Source organism: Pristiophorus japonicus, unplaced genomic scaffold, assembly GCF_044704955.1.
Source record: "Pristiophorus japonicus isolate sPriJap1 unplaced genomic scaffold, sPriJap1.hap1 HAP1_SCAFFOLD_350, whole genome shotgun sequence".
NCBI classification, from domain to species: domain Eukaryota; kingdom Metazoa; phylum Chordata; class Chondrichthyes; family Pristiophoridae; genus Pristiophorus; species Pristiophorus japonicus.
Window position 1 is genome coordinate 651,353 of NW_027253325.1, and position 11,498 is coordinate 662,850.

Genomic DNA, 11,498 nt, shown 5'->3' on the forward strand with positions numbered 1-11,498 from the left:
CTGGTGGGTACAGGTCTGTCTCTGTATAACTGGGGTACAGTACTGGAGGGTACAGGTCTGTCACTGTATAACACTGGGGTACAGTACTGGTGGGTACAGGTCTGTCTCTGTATAATACTGGGGTACAGTACTGGTGGGTACAGGTCTGTCTCTGTATAACTGGGGTACAGTACTGGTGGGTACAGGTCTGTCACTGTATAACACTGGGGTACAGTACTGGTGGGTACAGGTCTGTCTCTGTATAACTGGGGTACAGTACTGGTGGGCACTGGTCTGTCACTGTATAACATGGGTACAGTACTGGTGGGTACAGGTCTGTCACTGTATAACACTGGGGTACAGTACTGGTGGGTACAGGTCTGTCACTGTATAACACCGGGGTACAGTACTGGTGGGTACAGGTCTGTCACTGTATAACACTGGGGTACAGTACTGGTGGGTACAGGTCTGTCACTGTATAACACTGGGGTACAGTACTGGTGGGCACTGGTCTGTCACTGTATAACACTGGGGTACAGTACTGGTGGGTACAGGTCTGTCACTGTATAACACTGGGGTACAGTACAGGTGGGTACAGGTCTGTCACTGTATAACACTGGGGTACAGTACTGGTGGGTACAGGTCTGTCACTGTATAACACTGGGGTACAGTACTGGTGGGTACAGGTCTGTCACTGTATAACACTGGGGTACAGTACTGGTGGGTACAGGTCTGTCACTGTATAACACTGGGGTACAGTACTGGTGGGTACAGGTCTGTCACTGTATAACTGGGGTACAGTACTGGTGGGTGCACGTCTGTCTCTGTATAACTGGGGTACAGTACAGGTGGGTACAGGTCTGTCACTGTATAACACTGGGGTACAGTACTGGTGGGTACAGGTCTGTTACTGTATAACACCGGGGTACAGTACTGGTGGGTACAAGTCATTCACTGTATAACACTGGGGTACAGTACTGGTGGGTACAGGTCTGTCACTGTATAACACTGGGGTACAGTACTGGTGGGTACAGGTCTGTCACTGTATAACACTGGGGTACAGTACTGGTGGGTACAGGTCTGTCACTGTATAACACCGGGGTACAGTACTGGTGGGTACAGGTCTGTCACTGTATAACACTGGGGTACAGTACTGCTGGGTACAGGTCTGTCACTGTATAACACTGGGGTACAGTACTGGTGGGTACAGGTCTGTCACTGTATAACACCGGGGTACAGTACTGGTGGGCACTGGTCTGTCCGTCTCTCTGAATTCACGGTATGTAGAAGCACGTGCGACAAACCATTCCTGCTTTGTTGCAACCCCTGAGCGCATTGGACCACGACAATTCGTGCGTGACTGTGCTCTGCTCGCGTACTCCCTGCAGAACAGCACGGTCTATTAATTGTCCCGTGGGAAGGCTGAGCTCCCGTTCCATCCTGGCCGTCTCCAGAGAATTCACAGCCCAGAAACAATGGAGTTTATGTCTCACACCAGCCCCCTCCCACCCCTCTCCATCTCACCCCATCACCATCTCCTTCTATTCCTTTCTCCCTCATGTCTTTATCCAGCTTCCCCCTTAAATGCATCTCCTTTGCACACTCGACCCAGCTCCGCATGCGTGACACAAAACTCCCAAAGTGAGCACTCTACATGATCTTAGAATAAGGGGCCGCCCATTTAAAACTGAGATGAGGAGAAATTTCTTCTCTGAGGGTTGTAAATCTGTGGAATTCTCTGCCCCAGAGAGCTGTGGAAGCCGGGACATTGAATATATTTAAGACAGAGATAGACAGTTTCTTAACCGATAAGGGGATAAGGGGGCGGGCAGGGAAGTGGAGCTGAGTCCATGATGGGATCAGCTACGATCGTGTTAAATGGCGGAGCAGGCTCGAGGGGCCGAATGGCCCACTCCTGCTCCTATTTCTGATGTAATCCCCCTCCGAATCTTTCAATGAGATCACCTCTCATTCTTCTAAACACCAATGAGTACAGGCCCAACCTACTCAACCTCTCCTCGTAGGACAGCCCTCTCATCCCGGGAATCAATCCAGCAATTTATCCCTGCCACTTACTTCAATAAAAGCCTTAACCAACTCAAGTGACTGCTTCTAACTCTGTCCGCAACTCTCTTTGGGATGCGAGGTCAAACCGAGGCCCCGTCTGCCCTCTCGGGTGGAAGTACACGATCCCACGGCCACTATTTGGAAGAAGAGCAGGGGGAGTTCGAAGTTCTCCCCAGTAATCCCTCAACCATCACCAAAGAAGTTGTGATCGCTCATCTCCTTACATGGACCATGTACAGCGGACACCTCAAGTCGCTGGAGAAATACCACCAACGATGTCTCCGCGAGATCCTGCAAATCCCCCGGGAGGACAGACGCACCAACGTTAGCGTCCTCGACCAGGCCCAACATCCCCAGCATCGAAGCACTGACCACACTCGACCAGCTCCGCTGGGCAGGGCCACATTGTCCGCATGTCCCCCAGACACGAGACTCCCCAAAGCAAGCGCTCTACTCGGAACTCCTTTACGGGCAAACGGGCCAAAGGTGGGCAGAGGAAACGTTACAAGGGACCACCCTCAAAGCCTCCCTGATAAAGTGCAACATCCCCACCTACACCTGGGAGTCCCTGGGCCCAAAGACCAGTCCGCCCTAAGTGGAGGAAGTGCATCCGGGAGGGCGCTGAGCACCTCGAGTCTCGTCGCCGAGAGCGTGCAGAAACCAAGCGCAGGCAGTGGAAGGAGCGTGCGGCAAACCAGTCCCACCCTCCCCTTCCCTCAACGTCTATCTGTCCCACCCTCCCCTTCCCTCAACGTCTATCTGTCCCACCCTCCCCTTCCCTCAACGTCTATCTGTCCCACCCTCCCCTTCCCTCAACGTCTATCTGTCCCACCCTCCCCTTCCCTCAACGTCTATCTGTCCCACCCTCCCCTTCCCTCAACGTCTGTCTGTCCCACCCTCCCCTTCCCTCAACGTCTATCTGTCCCACCCTCCCCTTCCCTCAACGTCTATCTGTCCCACCCTGTGACAGGGACTGTGGTTCCCGTATTGGACTGTTCAGCCACCTCAGGACTCGTGTTTAGAGTGGAGGCAAGTCTTCCTCGATTCCGAGGGACTGCCTCTGATGGTGATGATGAAATGTATCTCTGCTATTCGCGAGTCCCACATTCTCACCCCTCTCTGGGTAAAGAAGTTTCTCCTGAATTCCCCATTGGATTTATGAGTGACCGTCGTATATTGATGGCCCCGAGTTCTGCTCTCCCCCACACAAGTGGGAATATCCTGAGCCTTGTGCGCGACACAGCTCTGTGTCGAGACCAGAGTCAGTCCGTAACCCCCGTCGCGTGCAGTAAGTTCCTGGACACTCTGACTGCAGGCGGGCCGCTCGCTGTGCTATGAATAGTTGGTGATTGCAGCCTGCGTGTTTTGCTAGCTCCCGGGGGGGGGGGGGTGGGTGGAGACTGGGGAGAGAGGTTATGCTGGCGGAAATAGGGGACTCCTCGAAATGGAGCGGGCTTTGTGTAGGACGAGTCGTCTCTGGGTGACGGAGCACATCGAGTCTCGCGATCAGCCTGGTTTATCCTCGGAGGGGGTGCGCGCGTGCGTGGGCAGACCCCTGTACCCCCCCCCCGGGGAGGGGAGGTTTGGGGCCATGGGGGAGGGGCGATATTGGGTGGGGGAGGTGAATGGGAGAATGGACAGGGCTTAACCCTCAGTGCAGTTGCGGCGTTGAATATTGCGCTTGCGAAGCTGTGTCAGTCTCCCTGACCTTGCCCTCTGTTTTTCAGTGACTCAGGGAACGTGGGCTGCTGATCCTGGTAAGTGCCGGCCTGACTTCCTGTGTGTGTGTGTGTGTGTGTGTGTGTGTGTTCCCCGAGGATTATACAGGGTGTGTATTACGTGTGTGTGTGTGTGTGTGTGTGTGTTCCCCGAGGATTATACAGGGTGTGTATTACGTGTATGTGTGTGTGTGTGTGTGTGTGTTCCCCGAGGATTATACAGGGTGTGTATTACGTGTGTGTGTGTGTGTGTGTGTGTGTGTGTTCCCCGAGGATTATACAGGGTGTGTATTACGTGTGTGTGTGTGTGTGTGTGTGTGTGTGTTCCCCGAGGATTATACAGGGTGTGTATTACGTGTGTGTGTGTGTGTGTGTGTGCGAGCGAGAGCTCTCGGTGTGTTGCTCTGATCTGCAATCTATTCTGGGGCCAGCGACGTACCCTGCTAATTAAATCCCCAGAGAAATGTCCAAGAGAATCGTCGAAATTCACAGCACGCAACGAGGGGATTTCGCCCCGTCGTGTCCGTGTTGCGTCGGCCAAACACGAGCTCTCCAGCCCCCCCCGCCAGACTCCCCCACCCCCTGCTCCCAGCAGCTACCCACACACTAGTGGGGCCCAAGTTTCCACAGGATTCGCGGCTGATTTTTAGGAGCAACTGGTGGAGAAAGGACCCTCTTGGAAATCGCAATTCTCCACATTTTTCTTTTCTGCAGTCCGAGTCAGGTCGAGCAGTTCTACTTTGGAACAGAATTTTTTTCTTCAAAAGGGGGCGTGTCCGGCCACTGACGCCTGATTTCAAAGTTTCCACAGTGAAAACGTACTCCAAACTAACTTAGAATGGAGCAAGTGAAGATTTTTGTAGAGCTGAAAGAACCTGTTCTACACATTAAAAAATCAGGCGCAGGTTACAAATTAGGCGTCCAGAACGAGGTGGAGGGGGGGGGGAAGGGAAGTCATTAAATTCTACAATCAATCCTTATTTATACTTCTACAAATATTATACAAATAAATCCAACCTGAATAAACATTTATAAGCAAAGAAAACCATCTTCCGACCTGTGTGAAAGTGCTTGAGGCACGGAGAATGCTGCAGTCAGCCTGAGACGCCCGTTCTTCCCACGGGGCAGGGTCGGGGTAGGGGGGAGGAGACAGTGAGAAGGCTGCAAGTGCTGATGGCAATGTGCTTTTATTTTAAAAAAAATGTTCAAAAATTAAACAGCTACAAAAATGGCCGAGTGCCAATGCTTTTTTTCACACTGAGCATGCGCGAACGCTCCAGCGCGCATGCGCAGCGTTGCCGGCAGGAAAAAAACTAATTTAAATAGTACCCGCCCCCTCCCACTTACAAAATCGGCGCGAGTGTCGGCTCCGCCCCCCCTGGGCGCCGCGCCAAACAGACAAGGAGCTGCAGGGCGCTCGAGAATAGCGCGTTTTTTTTTAGGCGCCGTTTTAGGCGCGGAGGGGCGCCCGTTTTTTATCGTGTGGAAACTTGGGCCCACACACACTGACTCTCACTGGGGGACAGTCCCACACACACTGACTCTCACTGGGGTACAGTCCCACACACACTGACTCTCACTGGGGTACGGGTCCCACACACACTGACTCTCACTGGGGTACAGTCCCACACACACTGACTCTCACTGGGGTATGGGTCCCACACACACTGATTCTCACTGGGGTACAGTCCCACACACACTGACTCTCACTGGGGTACGGGTCCCACACACACTGACTCTCACTGGGGTACAGCCCCCACACACTGACTCTCACTGGGGTACAGGTCCCACACACACTGACTCTCACTGGGGTACGGGTCCCACATACACTGACTCTCACTGGGGTACGGGTCCCACACACACTGACTCTCACTGGGGTACAGTCCCACACACACTGACTCTCACTGGGGTACAGTCCCACACACACTGACTCTCACTGGGGTATGGGTCCCACACACACTGACTGTCACTGGGGTACGGGTCCCACACACACTGACTCACACTGGGGTACAGTCCCACACACACTGACTCTCACTGGGGTACAGTCCCACACACACTGACTCTCACTGGGGTACAGTCCCACACACACTGACTCTCACTCGGGTACGGGTCCCACACACACTGACTCTCACTGGGGTACAGTCCCACACACACTGACTCTCACTGGGGTACGGGTCCCACACACGCTGACTCTCACTGGGGTACAGTCCCACACACACTGACTCTCACTGGGGTACAGTCCCACACACACTGACTCTCACTGGGGTACGGGTCCCACACACACTGACTCTCACTGGGGTACGGGTCCCACACACACTGACACTCACTGGGGTACGGGTCCCACACACACTGACTGTCACTGGGGTACGGGTCCCACACACACTGACTCACACTGGGGTACAGTCCCACACACACTGACTCTCACTGGGGTACAGTCCCACACACACTGACTCTCACTGGGGTACAGTCCCACACACACTGACTCTCACTCGGGTACGGGTCCCACACACACTGACTCTCACTGGGGTACAGTCCCACACACACTGACTCTCACTGGGGTACGGGTCCCACACACGCTGACTCTCACTGGGGTACAGTCCCACACACACTGACTCTCACTGGGGTACGGGTCCCACACACACTGACTCTCACTGGGGTACGGGTCCCACACACACTGACTCTCACTGGGGTATGGGTCCCACACACACTGACTCTCACTGGGGTACGGGTCCCACACACACTGACTCTCACTGGGGTACAGTCCCACACACACTGACTCTCACTGGGGTACGGGTCCCACACACACTGACTCTCACTGGGGTACAGTCCCACACACACTGACTCTCACTGGGGTACAGGTCCCACACACACTGACTCTCACTGGGGTACAGGTCCCACACACGGACTCGCACACGTGGAGTTTTGAGACTGCGAAGATTTTGCTCACCTTGAACTGTTCTTTGTTTTGCAGCGGACGCCGAACATGACAAACGTTTCAATTATGGTGAGTCCTGCTGAACCCTCTCGTCCTCTCAATGATTCACCCAGTCTTTCTGCATACTGTTCCGTCTTCATCACCACGGGAACCCCGCTTTACAGCCCGTCCGACAAGCGGTGAATCTGTGTCCAGGAGGGGGACAGAGGGTCTGTTATACCTGACTTACATTTAAGCATCGTTCCAACGTGCTCCACAGGGGCAAAAATCAGACCACATTTTGCCCCGAGCCACATAACGAGGTATTAGGGCAGATGAGCAAAGGCACCCAGTCCCACTCCCCCATCGCCCCCTGTGCTCGCTGCTCCACATTGGCTCCCGGTCCGGCAAAGCCTTGATTGTCAAATTCTCCATCCTCGAGTTCAAATCCTTCCTCGCTCCCCATCTCCTCCAGTCCCTACACCCCTCCCTATCTCTGTAACCCCCTCCAGCCCCTACACCCCTCCCTATCTCTGTAACCTCCTCCAGTCCCTACACCCCTCCCTATCTCTGTAACCTCCTCCAGTCCCTACACCCCTCCCTATCTCTGTAACCCCCTCCAGTCCCTACACCCCTCCCTATCTCTGTAACCTCCTCCAGTCCCTACACCCCTCCCTATCTCTGTAACCCCCTCCAGCCCCTACACCCCTCCCTATCTCTGTAACCTCCTCCAGCCCCTACACCCCTCCCTATCTCTGTAACCTCCTCCAGCCCCCACACCCCTCCCTATCTCTGTAACCTCCTCCAGCCCCTACACCACCCCTCCCTATCTCTGTAACCCCCTCCAGCCCCTACAACCCCTCCCTATCTCTGTAACCTCCTCCAGCCCCTACACCCCTCCCTATCTCTGTAACCCCCTCCAGGCCCTACACTCCCTATCTATGTAATCTCCTCCAGTCCCTACATCCGTCCCTATCTCTGTAACCTCCTCCAGCCCTTACACCCCTCCCTATCTCTGTACCCTCCTCCAGCCCCTACACCCCTCCCTATCTCTGTATCCACCTCCAGCCCCTACACCCCTCCCGATCTCTGTAACCTCCTCCAGCCCCTACACCCCTCCCTATCTCTGTAACCTCCTCCAGCCCCTACACCCCTGCCTATCTCTGTAACCTCCTCCAGCCCCTACACCCCTCCCTATCTCTGTAACCTCCTCCAGTCCCTACACCCCTCCCTATCTCTGTAACCTCCTCCAGCCCCTACACCCCTCCCTATCTCTGTAACCTCCTCCAGCCCCTACTCCCCTCCCTATCTCTGTAACCCCCTCCAGCCCCTGCACCCCTCCCTATCTCTGTCACCCCCTCCAGCCCCTACACCCCTCCCTATCTCTGTCACCTCCTACACCCCTTTGGGTTAAACTGCATTTGCCCCTGCTCTGCCCACCCGACCAGTCCATCGATATTTTCCTGCAGTCCGCAGCTTTCTGTACCAACCTCTCTCGGTGCGATCTCTCCGCAGATTATTACCACCTGCGTGTCGTGGGACTGATTGTGGCTGCGGTCCTGTGTGTGATCGGGGTTATCATCCTGCTGGGTGAGTATCTGAGATGCCTCCGTGCAGTTGCAGCTCATGTCAAACATAGAAAGAGAGAAATTTACGGCGCAGAAGGAGGCCATCTCGGCCCATCGTGTCCGCCCCGGCCGACACAGAGACACACGGCCCTCGGTCAGCAGCCCTGAAGGTTACATATAAACCCATGAACAATGACGGAAAGGCCAAGGGCACCCAGCCCAACCAGTCCGCCTCACACAACTGTAACACTCCTTATACTGAATCATTCTACACTCCACCCCAACCGGAGTAATGTGTTCTCCTGGGAGAGGCAAAAACCAGATAAAAACCCCGGCCCATTTAGGGAGAGAAAAATCTGGGAAAATTCCTCTCCGACCGGTTGGACAGGTTAGATGCAGGAAGAATGTTCCCGATGTTGGGGAAGTCCAGAACCAGGGGTCACAGTCTAAGGATAAGGGGTAAGCCATTTAGGACCGAGATGAGGAGAAACTTCTTCACCCAGAGAGTGGTGAACCTGTGGAATTCTCTACCACAGAAAGTTGTTGAGACCAGTTCGTTGGATATATTCAAAAGGGAGTTAGATGTGGCCCTTACGGCTAAAGGGATCAAGGGGTATGGAGAGAAAGCAGGAATGGGGTACTGAGGGAATGATCAGCCATGATCATATTGAATGGTGGTGCAGGCTTGAAGGGCCAAATGGCCTACTCCTGCACCTATTTTCTATGTTTCTATGTCACAGGTGGGACAGATAGACGTTGAGGGAAAGGGGAGGGTGGGACAGATAGACGTTGAGGGAAGGGGAGGGTGGGACAGACAGACGTTGAGGGAAGGGGAGGGTGGGACAGACAGACGTTGAGGGAAGGGGAGGGTGGGACAGACAGACGTTGAGGGAAGGGGAGGGTGGGACAGATAGACGTTGAGGGAAGAGGAGGGTGGGACAGATAGACGTTGAGGGAAGGGGAGGGTGGGACTGGTTTGCCGCACGCTCCTTCCGCTGCCTGCGCTTGGTTTCTGCACGCTCTCGGCGACGAGACTCGAGGTGCTCAGCGCCCTCCCGGATGCACTCCCTCCACTTAGGGCGGACTGGTCTTTGGGCCCAGGGACTCCCAGGTGTCGGTGGGGATGTTGCACTTTATCAGGGAGGGCTTTGAGGGTGGTCCCTTGTAACGTTTCCTCTGCCCACCTTTGGCTCGTTTGCCCGTGAAGGAGTTCCGAGTAGAGCGCTCGCTTTGGGGAGTCTCGTGTCTGGGGGCCATGCGGACAATGTGGCCCTGCCCAGCGGAGCTGGTCGAGTGTGGTCAGTGCTTCGATGCTGGGGATGTTGGCCTGGTCGAGGACGCTAACGTTGGTGCGTCTGTCCTCCCGGGGGGATTTGCAGGATCTTGCGGAGACAGCGTTGGTGGTATTTCTCCAGCGACTTGAGGTGTCTACTGTACATGGTCCATGTCTCTGAGCCATACAGGAGGGCGGGTATCACTACAGCCCTGTAGACCATGGGCTGGGGGTGAGGTACCTACTGTACATGGTCCGTGTCTCTGAGCCATACAGGAGGGTGGGTATCACTACAGCCCTGTAGACCATGAGCTGGGGGTGAGGTACCTACTGTACACGGTCCATGTCTCTGGGCCATACAGGAGGGCGGGTATCACTACAGCCCTGTAGACCATGAGCTGGGGGTGAGGTGTCTACTGTACATGGTCCATGTCTCTGAGCTCATGGTCTACAGGGCTGTAGTGATACCCGCCCTCCTGTATGGCTGAGGGACATGGACGGTGTACTGATGATGTGCAGTGTGATTGTTAAACCTTTGTCAATAAAGGATTGATAACAATGAATTCTTCAGCAAAGACCCCATGGACCAAAGACGTCACAGAGAGGTGGGAGGGCGTTCAATTGGAGCTTTCAGAAGTCTGGTCAATAGATTTTTGTTGGGTGAGCGTATCAACAACAACTCATTGCATTTATATAGCGCATTTAATGTAGTGAGACATCCCAAGACGCTTCACAGGAGTGTTATAAGACAATAATTTCACCCTGAGTCGCGTAAGTAGAAATTAGGGGCAGGAGACCAAAAGCTGGGTCAAAGAGGTTGGTTTTAAGGAGCGTCTTAAAGGAGGAGAGAGAGACGGAGAGGTTCAGGGAGGCAGTTCCAGAGCTTGGGGCCCAGGCAGCTGAAGGCACGGCCACCGATGGTGGAGCGATTATAATCAGGGATACTCAGGAGGGCAGAATTAGAGGAGCGCAGAGATCTGGGAGGGGTGTAGAGGCTGGAGGGGGTTACAGATGTAGGGAGGGGTGTAGGGGCTGGAGGGGGTTACAGAGATAGGGAGGGGTGTAGGGGCTGGGGGAGGTTACAGAGATAGGGAGGGGTGTAGGGGCTGGAGGAGGTTACAGAGATAGGGAGGGGTGTAGGGGCTGGAGGTTACAGAGATAGGGAGGGGTGCAGGGGCTGGAGGAGGTTACAGAGATAGGGAGGGGTGTAGGGGCTGGAGGTTACAGAGATAGGGAGGGGTGCAGGGGCTGGAGGAGGTTACAGAGATAGGGAGGTGTGCAAGTGCTGGAGGAGGTTACAGAGATAGGGAGGGGTGTAGGGGCTGGAGGAGGTTACAGAGATAGGGAGGGGTGTAGGGGCTGGAGGGGGTTACAGAGATAGGGAGGGGTGTAGGGGCTGGAGGAGGTTACAGAGATAGGGAGGGGTGTAGGGGCTGGAGGAGGTTACAGAGATAGGGAGGGGTGTAGGGGCTGGAGGAGGTTACAGAGATAGGGGGGGGTGTAGGGGCTGGAGGAGGTTGCAGAGATAGGGAGGGGTGTAGGGGCTGTAGGAGGTTACAGAGATAGGGAGGGGTGTAGGGGCTGGAGGAGGTTACAGAGATAGGGAGGGGTGTAGGGGCTGGAGGAGGTTACAGAGATAGGGAGGGGTGTAGGGGCTGGAGTAGGTTACAGAGATAGGGAGGGGGCAAGGAGGCCATGGAGAGATTTGAAAACCAGGATGAGAATTTTGAAATCGAAGCGTTGCCGGACCGGGAGCCAATGTTGGTCAGTGAGCACAGGGGGTGATGGGTGAGTGGGACTGGGTGTGAGTTAGGACACGGGACAGTGAGCACAGGGGGTGATGGGAGAGTGGGACTGGGTGTGAGTTAGGACACGGGTCAGTGAGCACAGGGGGTGATGGGTGCGTGGGACTGGGTGTGAGTTAGGACACTGGGCAGTGAGCACAGGGGGTGATGGGAGAGTGGGACTGGGTGTGAGTT

At 54.9% G+C, this 11,498-nt stretch overlaps 1 protein-coding gene across 1 annotated transcript in view; it reads left to right on the plus strand.

The window, feature by feature from the left end:
- LOC139250200 (FXYD domain-containing ion transport regulator 3-like) overlaps positions 1-8,509 on the plus strand; it is a 31,312-nt gene extending 22,803 nt beyond the window's left edge. The window contains exons 3-5 of the mRNA XM_070872693.1: positions 3,774-3,803; positions 6,736-6,768; positions 8,194-8,509. Of these exons, the coding sequence (XP_070728794.1) occupies positions 3,774-3,803; positions 6,736-6,768; positions 8,194-8,414 (284 nt within the window). The 3' untranslated portion in view covers positions 8,415-8,509. The remainder of the gene's footprint in view (positions 1-3,773; positions 3,804-6,735; positions 6,769-8,193) is intronic.
- The last annotated feature ends 2,989 nt before the right edge of the window (positions 8,510-11,498 follow it).